The sequence below is a fragment of the Lycium ferocissimum genome, chromosome 1 (assembly GCF_029784015.1).
Source record: "Lycium ferocissimum isolate CSIRO_LF1 chromosome 1, AGI_CSIRO_Lferr_CH_V1, whole genome shotgun sequence".
In the NCBI taxonomy this organism is placed as follows: Eukaryota; Viridiplantae; Streptophyta; class Magnoliopsida; order Solanales; family Solanaceae; genus Lycium; species Lycium ferocissimum.
In genome coordinates, this window is record NC_081342.1 from 10,794,194 (window position 1) to 10,816,948 (window position 22,755).

Here is a 22,755-nt window from a genome sequence, read left to right on the forward strand (position 1 = left end):
CATCTCTATTTACTTTACAATGAGAGACTAGTTTAATTATATTTGTACTATTTTACAGGTACCCAAACCCAACCAAAAATAGATGAAGATAAACCTCAACCTGTTCAACCAGCTAAAGCTACACGTGAAGAACAACGTAAATGGGTAAAAGAAACTCTCCCGTTTAATTATATTTGTGCTTTTTTATCCTCCTCCTTCTTGTCATCAGATTCACCTTCTTCTTTTTTATCCTCCTCCTTCCTATCATACCTTCTTCTTTTTTAACCTCGTTTAAACCTTTTTTATCGTCTCCATGTCTCAGGTCTGAAGAGTAGTAGTATAGGTTTAGGTTAAAAGGGGGAAGCTGTGTAGAAGTGTCGGTGGGTTGGGAAGACTGTAAGATCGGGCCGAAGCCTGTGTCTTGGTAAAATGGTAAGCCCTAGCCGGAGCCAACAGGCTCCGACGAATAAGTGCTCGGATTAATAAGGAGGAAGACATTAAGGGTAAGGCAAAAAAGCGGTGACGTTAGGGTTTTGGTTTGACGAAAAGAGGGGAAAGGGGTTTTGGTTTGACGAAGAGAGAGGAAAGAGGTTCGTTTGGTCTGGTTAGATGAAAGGGGTTTTGGGTGGGGTCAGCAGGTGTGGGCTTGTGAGAATTGGGCCCTAACTCTCGTCCTGAATTCCTAAAGTGATGATGATGTTGGAATTGTGGGTGTCAATTTCACCGTTGGCTGATGAGAATTTCTTTTTGAATAAGGGAGGAAAGTGCTAGCGGTGTCAATGTGAATGACTTATAGATTCGTCAATTCATGTATTCTGCTAGTCCGGTGAGTCCACCACAAGTTTACTTTGTTCTAATGGGGTAAAAATTATATTTTGGGGGAGATGGGAGTTGTTCCAACAAAATTAAAATTATGCAAAAAGTATTAGAAATAGTTTTTTTTTTAAATTATTTTTATTATTTAAAATAAAGAGAAGTTAGATAAATTCATGTTCTCATGGTAAAATTTGAATATTCTATTTTTCAAAATTTATACTGTACATTGCAAATTGCAATGCTAATGAAGTTTGTACCGAGAAATCGTTTGGTTACAAGTATATGCAAAATCAATCTGGGTTTCCCTATTAAAATTTGTGTTGTTTTATATGGCATTTGGTATAAAGTACAAAATTTTGCATTACATTAATTTTTGTATAACTTTATATGATTTTTGGTTTTTCGTATTAAAATTGGTCTAAGTTATGTGAATTTTAATATCGCAATATAAACGTTGTATCATTAATTTGAGTATAAGTTATACGAGAATTTATATATATTATTTTATATATGATAGAAAGTGAAATACGTAATACGTGTATTAACAAAACGCAAATAAGATTATCTAAAGACAAACTGTCCTAAGGATTTTATCTGTATCTATATGTATATATAGGTTATATGAACCCCAAAACCTCAAAATTTTGATCCCTCTTTTAATGAATAAGCCCGAATTTGAGGTGAATTTTGAGAAATTGGGATCAAGATTGGGTTTTTATTTATTATGATGTTGGAATTGTGGGTGTCAATGTCACCGTTGGTGATGAGAATTTCTTTTCGAATAAGACAGGAAAGTGAGGGATGCGTATGGAAGTGAGTTAGATTCGTCAATTCATGTGGATTCTGCTAGTCCGGTGAGTCCACTAGAAGTTTACTTACTTTCTCATGGGGTAAAAATTATATTCTGGGGAGATGGGAGTTGTTCCAAGAAAAAATAAAATTATGCTAAAAGTATTAGATTTTTTTTTTTTTTTAATGAAGGGATTTTTTTTATTTTGTTTGAAAGAGAACTAAAACATCAAGAAACTACTATTAGTTCTAAATTAAGCGAGGGAATGACACCTCAATAACATCTCGTGCAACACGCGAAGAAATGCTAGAAGACACATGTGATGATGTGAATATCACTCTTGACTAAAGGATAAATTGGCTAAACCGTCCGCTATTGAAATAAATATGGGCGATCGAGACCACCAAATTTTTAGCCAAGAGGTGCAAAATCACCATCCCGATGAGGTATAGTTCTTGCAAATCGCAACATATGAATTACACTAGCATTATCAATTTACAAGGCAACTCAGTTCACCCTCTGTCTCAGCTTTTCTGAAGGCTAGTGAGAACTCTCCATAGCTCTGCTGTAAATGATGTGCGAACTCCAATCTTGACCGGAAAACCTCCAAACCACCTACCACCAGCATCATGAAATACATCGCCTGCCGTCTCTGTCAAAATACTTCTTCAAAGAAACTCGTTTGCATTCAAATCCATCCATCCAATGTTAGGAGGTGATCAACCGAACGAGATTACATACTTGCTGTTAGACACTTTTTTAATATTCTTCAACAAAAGTCACGACGTAACATAAGCTCTAACCATACTAACAAAGGTTGCTAAAAAGGGTTAGTTGAATTTCATGTTCTCACGGTACCATTGAATATTCTATTTTCCAAATTATACTGCATATTGCAAATTGCAATGATAATGAAGTTTGTACTTTGAGAAGTCGTTTGGTTACAAGTGTAATAAAAATCAATCTTGGTATTCCCTATTAAAATTTGTGGTGTTTTATACGCATTCGGTATAACGTGTAATATTTTGCATTACCAGTTACTTTTTGTAGAGCTTTATATGACGTTTGGTTTTTCATATTAAAATTGATGTAAGGTGTGTGAATTTTAATATCGCAATATAAACATTGTATCACTAATACGAATATAAGTTATACGATAATTTATATGTATTATTTTATATATGATAGAATGTGAAAGACGTAATATGTGTATTAACAACACGTGAATAAGAGTATCTAAAGATAAAAATATTTTTACTATCGATAATTCCTAAAAGACAATCTCTATATTATTTATTCACCATATAACAATCATAACCTATTAATTTCCAGTATAGTAATTCTCTGACAATTTATTCTCCGTAAAATAATTCTCATATTATCAATTTTCGTTCAAAAAAATCATGCATTAGAATCCCTTTATAACTATTCATCAATCGAATGACTCCTGAGTGGACATAACACATATGAGCCACATAATTGTTGTTGCAAAAGATACTGTCTTAAGAGTGAAATCAATTAAAAAAGGAGACAAAAAGTCATAAGCTTTGGAGCACATCAGAAAAAATGATAAAAATAGTGCTTTATATTGGGGTGGATTCAAAATGTTCCTTTGAATATATTTCTAAATGGTTTTGATTTTTTAAAATTTATTGAAATTGAACACTTTTAATTACTATCAAATATGTAACAAAATGTAGTTGTCAGACTTAACGGAAACTGCGGAAAATAGGATTTAACATGAATATATTATTTTGAGGTGTAATTTTTGCAGTTTCTGCTATTTTGATATATTTTTGGGGAGTGATATAACTTTGTCAGCTGCAATTTTTTGCTATATTTTAAAATTGATTTTTGATGTCTGGTGCAGCTTTTGTTGTTGCAGATTCTGAAATTTAACGAGACTTTCCTAGTGTTTCTAGTCAAATCTCCTTTTTTTCACAGTTCTTATTAAATATAACATTCGAAGTTTGTTAAGTATTTGAAAGAGACTAAAAGTACTCACTTTGACAAATTTAAAGGACTGAACTGCTCAGAAATAGATTTAAATGACCATTTTGAACATACCCCAAACATAATGGACCATTTCTATCACTTTCAAGAGCACATCAATGTGTTATCCTTTTATTTTTCAGTAAGGTTAATAAAAGTGGAAATGGACCAGCAAACCACTTTTAGGACCGATGGTTAAGGCCTCATTTGTTTTCATTAAGATTAAGACGTCTGAATCTGAATGCACATCTGAATGATTAAGATGTTGTCTCTAGGTCTGAACATTGAATGATTAAGAATGTTTGTTGAATGTTTTTCAACATCTGAATGTGCATAATGTATTTATTTAAACATAATAAATATACAATTCAAATAAAAAATAACTAAATATCAAAAAATAAATATAATAAAATAAAATATTATTTGATAAAAAATGAATCACTTATGTTCACTATTAATGGTGTAGATGATTTGTAGTCAAGGTGGGTGGTGAGTGGAGATGGAAGGGTGGGTGGGTGTTGGGGTGAGAGGTGGGAGATAGTAGGGGTGGTGTGGAGTGGGGTTGGTGGTGGGAGGTGGAGGTATTGGGGAGTGAGAGTGGGGTGGGTGGTGCGGGGTTAGTGGTGGGGTGGGTGGTGGGGAGGGGGTGGTTGGTGTGGGGTGGGATTGGGGTTGGTCGGGTGGGGGTGATGGGGAGTGGGGGGTTGGAGTGGAGGGTGGGTGGTAGGGTGGGGTTGAGGGTTGGGGGTGGGGGTGGGTTGGAGTGGAGGGTGGGGGGTGGGGTTAGGGGTGGAGCTTGTGCAAAAAAAAAAATTCATACAAAAATACCTCTTAATGGTATTAAGACTTGGTTTAAGATCTTAATGATTAAGACCTATTCAGACCCAATAAGTGCTTAGATCTTAATGCAAACAAATGAACTTAATAGCCTAAGGTCTGAACCATTCAGATTCAGACCTCCAATAAGTGCAAACAAATGAGGCCTAAGTCTTAGCATTACAAATTATTTAATACTTAGCCACAACTTAAAAAGCAGGCAGATATTACTTATTCTTCTTTTAAATTGTGGTTATTTTTAACTACTTTGCCGCATTTTTAAGTTGTGACTATTACAGTAGGGACTTAGTAGCTCAGCTGGTTGGCTACCTGAATTTTCACCTTATTGGTGAGGGTTCGAATCCCCACATTGTAATCCCCTCCCCTATTTCCCCTACTCCTATGTAATAAAAACAATTTTTTTTTTTTTTAAAAAAAAGAAAAAGTTGTGACTATTACATAACTACTTTAAACCCTGACCATATTCCAACAACAACTATAAAAGTGGCTACCAAATTTGTTTTACCTTCTACCAGTAAAAGTACCGTGTAACTCTGTCCACCAAAACTTACGCAGTTAAGGAAGTACCTAACGTATTTTGTGTCTGTAAGATTTGTTCTGTAATTTTTTATGACTTTCAATCAATTCATTTTCTACTAAACGACATCCTTAGATGTTGTGCTTGACAAGTATCCACACAAATTACATACCCACACTCAATTAAGGACGAAGGACAGAGTTAATGACGTACACATCATTATGGCAAGCAGTGTTGACATTTTAAAAGGTGTACAAATGAATAACTTGTTTTAACAAGAACATACCAGATGAAGTTAATGGCGTACACAAAATGATGACTAGCAATGTTGACCTTTTAAAAGGTGTGCAAATGAACAACTTGTTGTAACAAGAACGTAATAACAAAAGAAAATTCAAATGTATATTTCTTTTAAAAAAACAAGCTCAAAGGATAGGATGATATCGATTAACGAAGGATTCCTAGTCCAATGATAAAAGCTCGTTCATTGATAAGTTAAGGTTGTTCATTGAACATAAAGTTGTTTAAAAGCTCTTGTGTTAAAAATATACATATACAATAAATATGTTAAAAAGTTCAAATGCACAACTTCTCTTCATAGTGAACCAACTTGTCTTCATAGTGAACCAACTTGATCGATGGACAGCAAAATCTATTTTTATCAAGTGGCAATACGCCACTACCCATAATAATTTATACTAATTCATAATTTACATATTATTTATAGCAAATTGGAAGACACTATGATAATTGATACAATGTGAGGTTTTTTGTTTTTCTTATTGAGTAAGCGTGGGTAAATAATAAGGGAGCAAAATAAGTAGAAGAAGGACAAGTTAACAATTCAGTATAAGTATATTAGTTCGGGTCCACGTTTTAGACGAAGTTTGACTTCAAAATCGATGTTTAGGACTAGCAAGTGCGAGGACATCTATTAGTTGAAAGCTTAAATGTACATTTATACCAAGTGATGCCATTATTACAAAAGAGCCGCATGTGCAATAATACTTTAGATTGACTGACTTAAAATTTCAGATCTGCACCGGCTCAAAGTGAGATTATAAGAATAAAAAGAAAAGAAAAAAACGCATTCACATAACAGAACTCATAATCTTCTTAAATATATTTATTGTGTAGCAATCAACAGAACATGGTATTCCAATCCACCTCCATACCATGATAAGCATGAGAACCTTTTTTTTTTTTTTATACATACCACTTAGAGGAATCTCACGAACTAACTTAGGTAGGTTCTACAGCAAAAAAAAGAGTTTTGCACTTGCTATTTTTACTACTTACATGTTGAAACTCCATTGTGAGATGCACAATATTTCAACAGCATAATAACGAGATATTCTACCTTTCACAAGATTTTAACGGGAGAAGAATTTGATGCTGAAAGTTCTGCATACATGTCAGCTATTTCTTTAGCAAAGTATGCTCTTGCTTGTGGCCTTTTTATCTGAAAGAAGAACAAGGAACACAAAGCATAAACTTGGAGACCTTACGTAGTTGTCTAATTGTTGCTATATAACATTTACCTTAAACGTCGGAGTAAGTAGATCATTCTCCATAGCAAATGGCTCAAGCACCAACGTAATAGCTCTTGCAAATTCGAAACCTCTCAACTGCAAAGTGATTACCATGAGAAACATGTTGATAAAACAAGGCACTACATTCCCTTGGAGGGAAATTCAAATTACCTGTGCTTCCTTGCCAACAGTATCCATATCTTTCAGTACTGCAGCCTTTGCTCTTGGATCAGTGCAGAGCTGTTTCATGTCTTTATTCTGCCCTTCACCAAGATAAATATAATCACGTACTAACAAATACTTATATATTTCTCTTCACGTTTCAAAAGAAAAGCTATCACTCTTGCATTGTTCTTAATTATGACCATATGAATATTTCATAAGGAAAGTATCAGGCAGATACACTAAATTTTCAGATTCAAGATTATGTCTTCGAGTACCTACGCTATACAAGTGAAAGCATATTTCTTACATTTCAAAGTCTGTACGATTGTGAAAAGAAAAGAAACTAGAGCCAGAATAAGAGGCATGATATTATGATTTCACAAGATGTTAAAGGAAAGCAAATTTTGTCATAGATCAAATATGGAGTTATTACCAAGGGAAATATGCTAGGTTGGAGGGAAGAGTACAGAACAGAGAAGTGAAATACTGAGACAAGACACGACTAATCAAAGAGGGGTTTTCCTCTAGTTCGGTAAAGAGGTGAAAAGATAATGGACATGGTGTGTTCTTTTTCAAGATTTTCTTCATCTACTCTAAGTACATGTACATTCCAAGGAAAGAAATCGGAAATGCATCTTTTCATCCTTGTACTCGTAGATTCATCTTACGTGGGAGGCACAAAGAACCCCGAGGAAAAGGACACCCTCCTGTTCTGCACAGTTAAATGCATAAGGTAAATGATTTTTTAGGTTCACGTGTATTTTCCTGCCAGCTTATATTATGATGAATATTGTTCAGATCTTTATCATCTCTTTCCCTGTAAGAGAACTGATACACATAAGCAAATAGTGTAATCTCCATGCAATTTTTAACTAGAGCAGGTTAAAGACGTAAGAGGAATTCAGGGTGTCACCTTGATGCCTTCATTCATAGCCCATGCTTTCAACATATCCGGATCCACACAGACTATGCCTACCAGAGAGGCATTCAGGCTGTCACCTGACAAAGCAGACAAGAGTACAGTGGTCTTAGAAAGGCGACATACAAAGAGGGGGCGGATGGGATTTTCTGCGACGCGATATCTTACCATGTATAAAGCACTGTGTAACGTACTTGCTCTTTGCATAAACATTCTCAATTTTTTCTGGAGCTACATATTCTCCTTGTGCCAACTTGAAAATATTCTTCTTCCTATCCACAAATAGCAAAAGATAAGACCTTCTACAAGTAGCCACTGGTCTCCATATACTATGCAACTTCAGTAAATGGATTATAGTTACCAGGAAGCAACCTATCAACCTTATTTAAGTTCTCCAGGTTCAAGGAACAGAAACAGATTGCAAAAGTAATCACTCTGTAGAGCCTAACAAATGCTCTAATAATTCCAAGGCAAGTACTATTAGCTATCCTCTCACCTGTCAATTATCTTTAAGCGGCCCCCAGGTAGCCACAATCCAATATCCCCGGTGTGAAGCCATCCATCTTTGTCAATCACTTCTTGCCTGAACAATGTCATTGTATAATCTAATAATTTAACTTGGATGGTTCCCTGCTAATATGTGAAACTACAAAAGGGTGAGTAAGTTAAGAGATGCCCTTACGTCTGTGCTTCATCCTTGTAGTATCCTTGGAACACTATGGGGCCTCTTACACAAATCTCACCACGGGGATAAGGCTGATCTTCAGATGTATAGTTCATTTCAGGGACATCAACAAGCTTTATTTCTTAAACATGAAAACATAATTAGTCCAGTCATAAGACAAATGGAAGAAAGAACTCACTTGGAGTCATACTAACCACATGCAGGATTAGGAGAGCCCACATGACCAGATAAGATATCATTCTGGTCCATGTTACTTATAACGCAGGAAGTTTCAGTCATTCCATACCCTTCTACAACTTGACAACCAAAGCACCTGAACAATAAAACTATTAAACTCATTTCACACAAAAAGAGTATCTGATCTCAGTTATGTTTATAAGTTGATCATAATTGGTGAAATTTCATGAAGTTAAGCATGTTCAACTCACACCCGCAAAAAGTCCATCACATCAGGAGATAATGGTGAAGCTCCTGAAACCATATAGCGAACTCTTCCTCCTAGCCTTGCTTTTATTTTGTTGAATACCAATCTATCCCAGATTGAGGATGAATTCTTGCCTGGAAAAGTAAATACAGATCGACATATATCACAGCAAAAAGAGATGTGTCTTCCTTCTCTTCATAAGTCAATCCTACTAGAAATGCAAGGGAAGCTCAAACTACAGAGCTATTTGGAAGGTCAATACTATTAGAAATGCACCAAGGGACAATCCAACAATAAAGCATCAAAACTAAAAGCGCCCTATCATGAAAACAAAAATTGTTATATTGCAAGCTAGTTGGGGGAACCCATCCTCATAAACAAAGTCCTCAATACCACCAAATGAGCAGTATTACAGGAACAGAAAGCAGCTTTCCTGTCCATTAAAGTTCTTTAGTTTCTCACTTTCCCTTTTGTTAAAATAGTCAAAAAATGTCTCTTCAGTTCACACCAAAGTTTTCCAAGGAGTTGCGGCCTTTTTATCCCTTTGAGTGGCTTCCCTGTCCAAATAAAAGCCGCAGGAGTTTGTTTCTTTCCCGCTTTTCTGTTATTTTCCATTTTTTTGTTCCCTTGTTACTTTTCCCATCTTACTGAGAAGAGAGCAATGAATTTACAACTAAGGAGACGTCAAGAGTCCATAGCAAAGAACTACCTTCCAAGGTACTTGAACTTGATACTTTTACTCACAAAATCAACTAGTACTAAATGGGATAATTCCTACAGAATAACACGTCAGCACCAAAACAAAACTTATACAAGCAACATTATAGTACAAAAAGTTATCTTACTGGTATAATTGAGGGCTGAAGCATTCATTACAAGCTGCCTAGATCATAGTGTTTCATTTTTAGGAAGTCAGGGCTATGTCATACTACAAGTGGTTTAACATGAGTCCACTGACTTGTCACTTCCGTTACAGCTGCTAGATTGATTGCTAGGTATACTAGACGTGGAGTTGGTAAAGGGACTAACTGCAGATCAAGCTGCAGATGTTGAATGCTCATCTTCAGCTGACACAGGGCCAAACCCATGCAAGCACATGTGGCATACTCTATAGATGTGAAATTTTTACCAAATTTAATATTCCAAACCCATGAGAAATGAAAAAGTTAGAAGTCATATTTTAGAACATGCAGTAATCATGTTTTGAGAAATTTCACAAAACCGAAATACATTTTTGTCGGCTTTAATCAGTATCATCTATGTAATGCTGCTGCAATGTCAAAAGCTAATTGATAAATGGTTCTTGTCACTTCACATAATGAAAAAATGATTCTTGTCAATTGTGAGACAGACAGCAATTTAACAGGGCAGTAAACATATGTTGGAAATACTTAAAAACATCCCGAAAGAATTTAACCTAACTCATTAGTTTTTTTTCCTTTTGTTGCAATCATAACATTCGACATGCTCACATAGAAATAATGTGTATCTTAACTCCGAATGCACTGTTCTCCATACTAACAGACTTCTGTGCAAAACAATCTTAAATTCTAGAGAAGCATAATATGATGCAAACAAGATAATTAGAGGTCCAAAATTCACAGGTGCAGCCATTATTTCTCGGTAGAGGTAAAAACACCTTACCATTGAAAATTGCTTGCTTCTTAGCATTATAAGCAGCATTAAATATCCTCCCTCTCAGAGAACCAGATGTCTTCACAACATTCATAATGCTGCAATAAGCATCTAAGTTAATTGAGGATCACATAAAATTAAAATTAGCACAAATGGAAAATCAGCATCAACAGTCAATTACCCGGAATATATTCTATTGTATAGCCGAGGAACGCTGCAAAATACAGTGGGCCTTAATACAGCCATATCATCCACTAGTTTCAGATTATCCTGAATACAAAGTAAAGTTAAACACGGTATTTCCTTAGAGAAATGTGAAGAGACTGCTTAGAATATTGTAGACATTTGATTCTGAATAGTTCCTATTTTCACACATATCATATCTCCTAAATGTCATTAAGCAGCGAGAAGTGTAAGATATTGAGTTATTGCAACAGGAATGGGGAGATTGGGACAAGGAGGAGAAGGACAGGGGCGGTTCACTTTCTGGTGCAATGGTGGTAGTAGGAAGAAGAATAAAATAACAGAGACGAAAAGGAAAAAAGAAAAACAAAGTTCAGAATAAAGTAAAAAATTAAGATACATTAAATTTCTGTTTTTCCCGGGGGGATACTTACAAGTCACAACAGCAATACCAAGGGGAGAGTGCGAAAACTTTTTGCCTTTACTCTTTGTAGTCCTATTTGTTTGATTTCATAAGTATGTAATCTTCCTTAAGAAGGATGGAACTATCCAGAAATTGGAAACAGAAAGGAGCAGAAAGCCAGAAAGAATGACAAAGGATAAACTAAGTAACAAATATCATGATCAGTAAAAATGAAACGAAGTCCATGACAAATAATTCACGTTATTGATATAAGTTAAATCTCTTGCACAGTAATATCATTGATTTACAACCTACTAATTCATATATTTATTCTAGCAAGGAACAGCATTCACTTTTCCCATGTCTTCCTCTATGGTTGCACTTAGTTCTATTTCAATGTTTTCAAGCCATTGGTTGAAAAAATTCATGTTGAAAAAATTAAGTCATAAGAATTACATATAGTTTTGGATGTATCCGAGATAGAATAAACCATAGACTTGACAGATACGGTTCATGAAAGGACTGCTAAAAGAAAATCCAGAAAGCATTCTAGGTTAAGTCTTATACCCCCTGATAGAATCCAGAAGCTCCTCCGAAATAGACCAGCAATACTTGGGTAGCCCTCTCAAATATATGCGCCAGCGGAAGATATGAGATGTAACTATTAAAATTTAGAAAAAAAGTTTCAGGAAAATCTACAGTTTTCATTAGAAAGTTTCAACTGAATGCAAGAGGTGTTTAGCTTCTGAACTTGCAGTAAAAAGTGTTCATGCTAAATCTTTGGTTTGTATTGTAATCATTAGTACTCACATATCTGAAGAATATAGTGTGATGCCAAAACTCGTACCAGCAACATTTGCAATCAGGTTTCCATGGGTCAAAACAGCGCCCTAAAGATATGCAACTTGCTTCAATTATGAAAAAGCAATAACATTAAGAATTGAGGAGAAAATAATCTTCTGTACCTTTGGCGTCCCAGTAGTACCACTTGTATAGCATATCGTAGCAACATCCTCAGGTTTTGGTGTGCAAAAGGGCTGGAGATTGCTGAGACCCTGAAAGAAATCATGCGCTAATTCTATAAAACACCAACAACCAAGTAGTAATGCATATATACAATAGTTATACACATCAACAAACTCACAAGATTCAAAAACAGGATAGTATTTAAGAGTGCATTTAGTTTGACACATTTCTTTGTGCAGTGCTATACACAGAAGTAAACTTTCAGTAAGGACTTTATATGGACATGCTTGTTTTTTTGTCTTTTCTCCTTCTGCATTTTTTTTTTTTTTTTTTTTTGATGAAGAGATTTTGTGTCTTTCCATTATTATTCATGTTTACAGGATAATTCTTAAAAAATAGATGAAGCACTGTAAGATAAATTTCAAAGGGCACATGGAACTAGGAAGAAAATACTAATATTCTTCCTATTTTCATAAATAAGGGGGGAAAAGAAATAAAAATAAATTCAAATGTGGTAACGTGGTTTTATCCATAAGAAAAGCTTGACTTTGAAGACTAAAGGTCTTAGATCTGGCCAGGCAAAATAAATTCAGTTTGATGTTGGATTAAAAGTACTAGACACACACTATCATTAGTACTGCACACCTTGTAACAATATCTAGCCTCCCATGAAAGAGTTCCACATAATGAGAGAAAGTCGAGGCAAAAACGTAATGCATGCACCAGTATATGGAAAAGGGAAAAAAGAAAAATCTTTCCATGAGTGCTTTCAAAGTGATTCCAGTGAGACAATAATCCTCAATGTATCAACCTGTAATCTCATGCAACATTGAGAAATGAACCTTTTGAAAGACACGGGAAAGAGTTGCAGCTGCGTATAGTAGTAGGCATTTTCAATGCTGCTAGTGAAATTACACTTATGGATATATCTCCTGCCACTCCACCCATGTCATTAAGACATTAACTGAGATATGCTAAAGATCCTATGCAGCACAAAACTACCAGGCACACTAAGTTTACATCTCTGCATCTGCTCATTCCGACTGGGCACAAAATCTAAAACTGCTCATACCATGAAAATACGACTGGAGTTATATATAATTAGGGGTGGCAAAATCAACCCCAACCTTATACAGGTTAGGTCATGACCCGCTTGTTGAGTTGACCCAAGGGGTTGAATCCAAAATGACCCATCAAACAATCGAATCAAAACGGGTTAAAGCAGTGTAACCCGTAGGGTCAAAATGTAACCCAATCCAAACAAGCAAAGCATATTAGTAATGAAACAGTTTGTACTATGTTTGGTTTTCACAATATAAATGTTTAGTTTATGCAGTTGAAATGTTGAAGCTTTATGAACTTTCCTCTAAGGAGTTTTGCTTTTTAGCACTGGTGTCCCCAAAAGTTCATAAGGAAGTAAATCCTCATCACTAAACATAGTTTTAAATAATCACCCCAAGTATCAGTGCCTCATATTCTGAAATAGCAGGTAATTTTAAATTACACTAAATTGAAAAAAAAAAAAAAATAATAACATCACACTTAATAATTGGCATTCAAAAAACCATACCTCAGCTAAAATAAAGGAAGGTAACTATAATTCACCAAAACAAGTTAAAGCTTTGGTCACTTCACACAGAAGTAGAATTTGGGTGAGTTGAAAATGGTTAGGTTATGTTGGACAGGGTGGGTTATGACCCGTTGTTTGACCCATCTTGACCCAAACAAACTTGGGTAGGTTGGGTCTTGATCAAATTATTAACTTGACCCATTTTTTACCTGCCTGAAATTCACCCAACATGCCATTTTCCACCCAGGGGTGGCTCGACCATAAGTCCAACAAAGCAATCGCTTGGGGCCTCAATTGTTTTGGGGCCCCATTTTTTCCTCAAAAATATGTATTTTATATATAAACTGTTGGAAATCAAAATTTAAATTGATAAAATCTTATTTAAAATTAGACCAATTGAAAAGGAATTGCGACAAATCAATTAAAAAAAGAATTAATGACCCAACCCGATTTAAATAAAAATATATATATTGACGATTTTTCCTAAAAAAAAATAAATAATCACCTGACTAAGTAGTGTTGAATATGATATGATCTCCACACCAGATGAAGGTGGAAGTGATGGAATTCTCCCATCTACTGCTCCAACTACCTACACCATACTCAAGCCAGATGAATTGCAGATCATAGTTATGCACCATTTCCATCACTAAATAAAGACAGCATTGCTTACCACAATTAAATGCAGTGAAGGAATCTCCGATAAGAAGCTAAGCAACTGCAATTTGAAGAGTAATATTAAAAATAAGAACCACAACAATGACTACAAGGAACAACCTAGACAAAATAAATGGTCTATCAAGTACATCTTTTTCTATTCTCCTGCATTTAAAGTTAAGGCAAATTCCAAGATTTGATCTTTTTTTATGTTCTCTCAAATATATAATCCACCTATGAAAGTGGGGAGTTAGGCTCTTTTTATTAAAATCAATGGTCAGGAAGATTTTCACACTTTATCCTATCTGTTGTCCAATTACTATATATATGTGGCATCTATTGTTATATCCAACTAAACACTTTCAGAAATGAGAACCCTTTTTAACAAATACTATTGTCCTAACCTTTAGCTGTTGTTACCTTATCATCATTCTCACTTCTCACCTTTCCATAATGGCACTAACCCACACCCATCATCTGCAACCCACCATTTCTGTAGTCATCAAACCCATTCAGTGCCCTCCATTTTCAAGAAAGTTTCAGAAAGGTGAAATCTTTTTTGGCACCACTTTTTCAAGAATCCAGACTTATCACAATCCAGTAGTACCAACCTTGACCAGAAGACTATTCTTGCCTTCAGTTTCTGGTATCTGGGATGCACTAACAGGTGGTGGTAACTCAGCTGTGATGGCTATTCGAAAGGGAATGTTTCTTTTTCGACAGGGCGATGTGTTAGGTTCTTTGGTGGAGTTTGACAAGGCAATTGAGCTTGATCCTCGCCAGAAAGCGTATCTTTGGCAAAGGGGTTTGTCTCTATATTATCTTGATAGGTATGAGGAGGGTGCAGAACAGTTCCGTTTAGACGTTGCACAGAATCCAAATGACACAGAGGAGTCAATATGGTGTTTTCTTTGTGAAGCTCAATTATATGGAGTTGATGAAGCAAGAAAAAGATATCTTGAGGTAGGTAGAGATTCTCGACCAGTCATGCGAGAAGCCTATAACATGTTTAAAGACGGTGGTGACCCAGAAAAGCTTGTTGCTTCATTTTCAAATGGACAGCCAAATGAATATTTCTATGCTTCTCTATATGCTGGCTTGTACTATGAATCCCAGAATGAACCAGATGCAGCTAAAGTTCATATGATTGCTGCTTGTCAATCTCCTTATGGATCAAGGTCCGATGATTACATGGCTGCTCTTGCCAAGGTTCATTGCAAATGTAGAAATTGGAACCTCAACTAAGAGAGTACAGGAAAGAAGAGAAACATTGTTGTGGAAATCAAAGGACAAGGAAAGAACAGTGCAAATGATTTCTCATGCAAATTGGTGAATGAAGAAAAGAAAAGAAGATAAAGGGAAGTGTAGCAACCATCTCTCCATGACTGGATAAAGGTATAACTAATGTAGTATTATGTCTCCTTCTGATAATAAAAGGAGGTACTAGAAATTATAAGTTGCTGTGTGATTTTATTTCCTCAGTTTCTATTCCAAGTTTTGAGCCAAGACGAATCTTGTTATTGTTAATTGTTAGAATATTATGTAAATATACACCTAACCATAATGGTAACTAAATATTCTTCTAATATATTTACATCAATAAAGATGGTAACTAAATATTTACATCATATTCTAACATTAATGCATTACTTATTCCTTAAAGAAAAGGTCAGGAAGAATATTAACCAAATATGGCCAGTAGAAAGTAGATCTGAGATATCAGGTTTTCAATCCAAATGCAACAATTGTAGAAAGTAAAAAATGTGTTCGAACATTCTGTCTGCAAAAGACCAGTTAATCTCAAAGAATGCCTATAGCCTATATTTGAAACTGCTTGCTTCTTCGACTTCCATGTCACCTCAAAAGAACTTGTAAGTAAACTCACATGATTTAATGTTTCTGGCACACAAAATATAGCTCCAATTGCTGCATGGTTTGCAATATATTTTACAGCTTCTGGACCTACAAATTTTATGGCTTAGGAGCTTTAGCAATGTTGGTAAGATCTTAAATGCAATAATTTCCATAATGACTGAAGACCAACCAAGAGTATCATATAAAGGAACTGAAATATATGAATATGCAGAGCAGGCATGGTCGACTATCAGCCATTCTGGTCGGTTAATGAAATATAAACCAACACAGCATCCCTGTCAAGAAGTGCAGCAAACAAAATGATCAGTATATAAACTGAAAGCATTCCTAAATGATTTAAGAAGCTGACAAAGTAAGTTGCCTTTGGTATCTGACGACAAACTAGCGCAGAACCAATTGCTGACCGTGCAGTACCTGCCTCCCCATATGTTATCCATTTGTACCTGTAGAGTATATTACACTAGATGAGTATGCTTTGAAGATAAATTGTAAGCTCAATTACAAGCTTCCAGTGGCTAACATACTCTCCTACTGTTCCATCCTCTCGAACTCGTGAACCTAAGTATTTGCAGTCTGGAAACTTCTTAACCGAGCGCCTAACAAGACAAACAAATCAAGACAAAAGAAATGAAAAAACAATTCAAAAAGTGGTGAATTTTCTTGATAATAACTGATACAAAAGGAAAATGGGGAGTCGATCAGGCAAGCTTGGGTTCTCACACAAAATTGTCATGTAAGGTACCAATTTCAGGATGATCTGCAAATCTACTAACAAGCTTCAATGGAGAACGAGCGGATCTGCATTTAAAAGAATTAGAGCTCAGTTGTGCCTCAGAAAACATAGAAGTGTTTGAGCTAACTGTTCTAACCTGTACACATTCCACTTTCCTGTCTTCAGTTCCTCAGGGAGCGCATAACTAAATCCTTGCTCTGGTGACAGTCCAATAATCAGCAAAAAAACCAATGGAGGAGAGAGATAGATAGAGCACAGAAAACAAGGTAGTTTGATCACCAAGTATTAAGCTTAAACAAACATGCTAGCAATGAATACAATTTAGATCAGAGCAACATGTAGAGGAATAACTATCGGTAAATCCAACAAATAGCTGGACATCGGACCTACAGATGCTCTCCAAATTTGTACCTACTTTATCTGGTAAGACAGTTGGAGGTATCCAAATATAACAGCACCTACTTTATCAACACTGTCAAGTTGACAAAAAGAAGAGAAGAATTTAGCTAAACACAAGCTAGGTAAATGCCAGGCATGAGGTGAAAAAAAAGGATGCCAGTCATGATTCTATAGGTCAACTGCCTCATGTCCTAAACAATAAACCAAACAACAATATTAGGAGAAAGGCAGCTCTAAGAGTTGGTCCTACAAAGAGTACAATGAACCTCTGCTTTAATTTGTTTTTGGGTCTCTATCTCAGGTACCTAATATGGAAAAGATCTTTTTCTTCACAGACTCATAGTGCTAGTCATTATCCCCCACAGATGATTCAGTCACTAATCCCCCATTGGTTGGCAATGTCCTGATCACCCATGTTCACACACCACCCCCCCCCCCCCCCCCCAACAAACCCAAATTTACACAGCTGCAGAACGAATCAAACCTGCATATGTTGAATTCGGACTTTATTTTGATCCATTATAACCTAAATGGATACTGATGTGGTAATCCTAATTATGTTTGTGGATAAGTTTGAGACACAATAGAAAATTGGCCTATGATGTTAGGCCCTCTCTACAACTATACACCAACCTTCCTTCCCCATTTTGTTGAGCTATTCGAAAGAACATGGTAATTGGTGGAAATGAAAGTTGATCTAAACGCCAATAAAAAAATCTTCAAGTATCGCGAGAGCACGTAATTGGTGGGCGTGGAAGTTGGTCTTAGGCTTGAACATCGATACAACACATACTGAACATGGAGTTGCATGTCAATGTCAACAAAAGAATCTACCTTTATGTTGTATTTTGATCCTTTTAATGGACGTCAATTTGATCTCAAAGCATATATATATATATGAGCTAGCTTGTTTTGTTTTTGTCACATATATATAGTCAAGAGTAAAGTCTGCACCTGATCAAGAACTATCTTCTTCTTTTTCTTCTCTCTTCTCAGTTGAATGCTACTTAAGAAATTGGTCTACTAAAAACTGACGACCATTACCTTGGCTCTTTTACACGTACGGAACAACAAAAGAAATGTATTACAAAGCTGCATTCTTATTTAAGAAAACAACACACACACACATATATATATATATGGGAAGTAGATGGGAAATAATACCATAAAAGAACTTGCTGGCGGCATTTTCACGGTGGAAAAGTGACTGTTGATCATGATCACCGGCGGTGGAAGTGATGATCAGGTGGTTCTGAATAGTTCTAAAACGACGTTCAGCTAATTCTGAATTCATCAGTTGGAACGACGTTAATGAATCCTTGTAATGTATAGTATTGTTTTGCTACCAAATTTGTTGGTGGTTTTTTGGTTAAGAATGCAACTACTCCCTACACATGCATTGTTACATAAGGAATGACATCAATGGCTTTAAAAGTGTAATAACTTCATTACACCAACTGTAAATGTCACATAAAACATATATACTCCTCTTCATAATAATAAGTATCCATTTAGCCCTTTTACATTGGTTCAAAATGAGTGTCCGCTTATATAATCAACAAGTAATTAATTATTTTTTTCCAAATTTAACCCAATTTTGATAAGTGAGCTTTTATGTAATGAAGAAACTATATTCATTACTCCCTCCGTCCCATATTACTTGACCGCATTACTAAAAATATATGTCCCAAATTACTTATTCATTTACAAAACCAAGATAAAATTACTTTCATCTTACCCTTAAAAAATATTAAATGACTAAAAATAGTTAAATATTGATTGAGATTTGATCACATAAGAGAGATAGGGGCAAATGGTAGAAAATAAGGTTAATTGTTTCTTGATTTAATAAGTGGACACTTTTTTTTTATCCCGAGGGAGTATTAATTAAGGATAGTTTAGTCAAAATACCATTTTAAGAGTTGATATTTCCTTAAAACGTGTGCTAGTTTAAGTGGACACTTATTTTAAACCGGAGGGGGTATAATATGTCTTGCTCAAGTAATTAGTTCTATTATAATGACCAATTATTTATACAGTAGTTATCTTTTAGGTGATCTGATAGTGTAAAACTTATTTTACTCGAAGGGTAACTTCATGAGATTAATAGTAATATGAAAATAAGACGCTAACATTTTATAAAATAACATATTAAAATATACTAGTCGTGTAAAAATTCTTTACATTTTCAGTTTGTATAAGTCATGAATCCATGCGTATAACGTATGTACGTTTGTTATAATTCACGATGAGTTCCAAACTGGTCATGCCTTGTTTGCACTGATATTGTGCTCATGAATTTTGTGTGGGACAACTACACTTTTTTGGTTCTTTTAAGTTTTGGTCAATCTCAATGTTTGTTTCTTGTGGTATCCAACTAAAAGCATTTAATATCATCTAATTATAGTACATCGCTTAACCAAGGAATTATCGTGAATAAAGGTCATAATATTAGTTTTAATAATTGTCTCAACAATTCACTCAAGATATGGAGTAAAACGATGCATAGTTGTTAGAAAAAGATGATATTTTGAAAGCTGAAACAATAACATCACAATAAAGCGCAACATGTTTTTATCTTTTGTATTGAATACTCATCTGAAAATGGCAAAGTAGATAGGTACTTTGCTGCCTAAGTTGTTTTGGCATTAAATCCATATAAAGTGAAATAATACTATGGACACGTAGAAGTATTTGCGTCTGGTCCACCTACATTCAATGATGTTATGGTTGCTTCAATATCAGTTTGCTGAAAGCTTACAGAAATTTGGTAGCAACATAAATGTCAAGAGACGTAACGTAGTGATTCATGCACCCAAAAGCGTCGAATCTTCTTTTTTTGGTAATGAATCATTTGTTTTTTACCAAGAAGATCATTGTACAGCTCAATATAAAAACAAAAATAAAAAAATAACAGCAATAGGAAATTATGCCCAATTATCTTGAAAATGAGTGGTCTTGAACTTTTAATCTCGTTTGTCCCATGAGCAAACCTTAGAGTCAAAAATCATAATTTATTAACTTGAAATTTACCCATTTGACAAGCAGGGTGAAAGGTTCAAGACCACCACACCTCTAAGCAATTTTTGTAAATGAACATCATCCCCTGGGGATCTAACTAGCTTCATAATAAATATTTATTCGTATTCAGTATTTATATGAATGAATAATTAATTTCCTATGAATAAGATATAGAATAAAGTGAGAATTGAGTATTGATTAACCACAATCACTTATAAAGTTTATATATAAACATGTAATACATTTTATTGATTTGGTCCAAACTTCTTGATGCAAGTAAGAATTTTCCGAACTTCACTATTCACCGCTACTCTTAATAAGAATGTTTTATAAACAGGCAATTATGTATCACTTAGGATGCATAGCTTCTTCACCAGAGGGAGGTCATCCCTTGCCTTTAGAGGGGCAAAGTCTCATTATTGCATCACTCCAAGTAATTATAAATACACAGATAACTTTAAAATCCAAATTAGGGTCAAATTGGTATGGATGTCATGCTCTCTGTACTTCTTTAAACTTAGTAAAAATGAGAATTCTGTTCTAGTTCTGCTTTATATAGGCAGAAACAGAATTCTGCTGAGTTAGAAGAACTTGCAAGAAGTGTAAATTCTGGAAAAGGGTTTCACCAAACTAACACTTCCGGAAACTAATAAAAGAAATTTGCAAAAATCACCAAACACTCCAACAAACAGTAATTACATCTTTAACCAGGAATATCATTAAAGGCTGAGGTCCAAAACAACAGATTCCATAATTAATGGACACTTTTACAGTGAAAGAAGAAACAATTTACACGGAGAAAGAATTTCTTTTCCTATATGATATTAGATGAAAAGTCACAGGAGGCACTCCATAGATATTTTCAAACCAAAAAGTTTAACCGTGAACCTATATACTGAATTGAACCCCAAATTAATCCTATGCATGATGGTAGAATCTACAAATACATCTACCAAGCCAAGACCCAAAAAATGCATGATGGTAGAATCTACAAAATAATACATCTACAACTGTTGCAAGCCAAGACCCAAAAAATGTTGATATTGTCCTTTTTAAGTTGCTGATGTTCATTGCTGTCTCTCATGATCTCCTAAAATAGCTCCATCAACTGTTGCGCAACATCTGCATTAAAAAAAAAAAAGTATAAGGTGAATTGTGCATGCAAGTACACAATCTTAGAGGGACATTCAGTTACAACAATGCTTGAATATGCATAATAATCTTGAGGCTTGATCAAAAGATTCATGTTGACATTCATAACCGGTTTCTGTTTTATCTAAGTCTACTTCTCTGTGCCAAAATAACTAGATGAAATTAAACCTGGTCCAGTTCCATATATTGTTAGGCATGAATATTTAGCTTCAATTGATTGTAAAATCCGGATTTTGTAGCACAATAGCTATACAGCAAAAATGGGAGGACATAACTCAGTGCAAACAAGATGGATCAGAGCCTGGTCTTCTCTTGAACCAATCATCATTTCTTAATCTTAGCTTATCAGAGCCTGGTCTTCTCTTGAACCAATCATCATTTCTTAATCTTAGCTTGAATCCACCTCCCGTTAATTATTTAACATAAACTAATTAAAGTCAATACCGGAGAGACTATAACTCACAACTATTTGTCCTACTATGATCGAGAAAAGGAAACTAGCTCTCAATAAATAAAAATCTAATCTTTTGGCAAATACTGCAGTCAATGAAAGAATTTTTGAAGGCAGATCTAGCTCCATACAAAAGATCAAATGGAATTGTAACACAACTTTATGTTTTTGGTGTAAAGAGTAGAAGATGAAGTATAGATAGTGGGACTTCTTAGGAGTTCTGTAATTAATATTCTCCTTGTAAGCTCTTTTTTGGAGGTGCATATCCTTAATGCTGAGGAATACAAGTTACCAGTTTCAAAAAAAACTGCAGTCAATAACTAGCAATTACTTAATGTTCTGTGACATATATGTTTACCTCTAAGTACATTTGGCGGTGTTTGGAACTCTTTCCAGACAGAATGATGCGACGAAAAATCCATGTTCAGAAATTTTGACGCAAGATATGCAGCCCCAGCAGCAATCTGGTAAGGCTTGAACTGAAGCCAGAGTGAACTTCGGAGCCTGCAAAAGGAAATCTAATAAGAATAGGAGATGACTAATGCTACACAAATATTACTTCCCTGAAAATTATATAGATAGGCAGCATCTGCAGCAACACCATGTCATTTGTTAGCCACATTTGCAGAACAGCATGGGATTCAAAACTTTCAAATACATTGGCCAAAGAAGAGTTACTAGAATACAAGTCTAATACATTTAACAGATCCATTAAACAATTGTTTTGAGTCATGTGGAAAAGCCAAAAGAGCAAGCCGAGGCAACTTTCTCTTACCAACTACGAAAGCAGCAACTGAGTTGGAAAAATCCAAGAATCTTCTGCACAATGTTGAGAGAGAACGAAATATATAACAAACATGTTTAGCCATCTAGAGAGCACCAACTCCTAGTCCCAGCTCCGCTGCAGCAGCATAACCCCAAAAATACGTGTACCTCATATAACAAAATAGACAGACAGAAGCAACAACTGTTGCGTTCTTTTTCACTATGATCCACAGCTAAAAGACAATGGAACTTGTGGACTTGCCAGTTTTGGCCCGCACTTCTAGTTTCA

The 22,755-nt window shown here is 35.2% G+C and overlaps 3 protein-coding genes across 5 annotated transcripts in view; 1 reads left to right on the forward strand and 2 right to left on the reverse strand.

Moving 5' to 3' along the window:
- Positions 1 to 6,027: 6,027 nt before the first annotated feature.
- LOC132047406 (long chain acyl-CoA synthetase 6, peroxisomal-like) lies at positions 6,028 to 18,494 on the reverse strand. Its single transcript, XM_059438456.1, has 23 exons — positions 18,242 to 18,494; positions 16,815 to 16,875; positions 16,666 to 16,743; positions 16,470 to 16,541; positions 16,307 to 16,388; positions 16,115 to 16,220; positions 15,956 to 16,032; positions 14,087 to 14,131; positions 13,919 to 14,005; positions 11,843 to 11,932; positions 11,688 to 11,767; positions 11,445 to 11,538; positions 10,473 to 10,561; positions 10,301 to 10,389; positions 8,661 to 8,790; positions 8,427 to 8,545; positions 8,230 to 8,353; positions 8,044 to 8,130; positions 7,716 to 7,819; positions 7,542 to 7,627; positions 6,635 to 6,721; positions 6,473 to 6,559; positions 6,028 to 6,393 (listed from the first exon to the last, which is right to left on the reverse strand). Exons 1-23 carry the CDS (start codon positions 18,369 to 18,371, stop codon positions 6,295 to 6,297), a joined length of 2,103 nt encoding a protein of 700 aa, XP_059294439.1. The 5' UTR covers positions 18,372 to 18,494; the 3' UTR covers positions 6,028 to 6,294.
- On the forward strand, positions 14,087 to 15,520 carry LOC132047399 (uncharacterized). The gene has a single exon (XM_059438451.1). The coding sequence runs from the start codon at positions 14,524 to 14,526 to the stop codon at positions 15,313 to 15,315; it is 792 nt and encodes a 263-aa protein (XP_059294434.1). The 5' UTR covers positions 14,087 to 14,523; the 3' UTR covers positions 15,316 to 15,520.
- A 2,299-nt stretch (positions 18,495 to 20,793) lies between the features above and the next one.
- Positions 20,794 to 22,755, reverse strand: part of LOC132047413 (cyclin-T1-3-like) — an 8,542-nt gene continuing 6,580 nt past the window's right edge. For 2 of the 3 annotated variants that reach the window (XM_059438470.1, XM_059438462.1), the window contains exons 6-8: positions 22,060 to 22,205; positions 21,115 to 21,220; positions 20,794 to 21,051 (exon numbers count right to left, since the gene is read on the reverse strand). In XM_059438470.1, the coding sequence (XP_059294453.1) occupies positions 21,189 to 21,220; positions 22,060 to 22,205 (178 nt within the window). In that variant the 3' untranslated portion in view covers positions 20,794 to 21,051; positions 21,115 to 21,188. Of the gene's footprint in view, positions 21,066 to 21,114; positions 21,221 to 22,059; positions 22,206 to 22,755 lie in introns of all 3 variants that reach the window. The other variant, XM_059438464.1, reaches the window with a different exon arrangement.

What these genes read in the sequence shown, in the direction of transcription:
- LOC132047399 (XM_059438451.1), top strand. Translation starts at nt 14,524, where the DNA reads ATGGCACTAACCCACACCCATCATCTGCAACCCACCATTTCTGTAGTC.
- LOC132047406 (XM_059438456.1), bottom strand. Translation starts at nt 18,371, where the DNA reads ATGAATTCAGAATTAGCTGAACGTCGTTTTAGAACTATTCAGAACCAC. An exon ending in GAGGATGGAACAGTAGGAGA is followed by an intron (nt 16,389 to 16,469) that starts GTATGTTAGCCA and finishes TATACTCTACAG; the next exon opens with GTACAAATGGATAACATATG. An exon ending in TACACAGTGCTTTATACATG is followed by an intron (nt 7,628 to 7,715) that starts GTAAGATATCGC and finishes CTGCTTTGTCAG; the next exon opens with GTGACAGCCTGAATGCCTCT.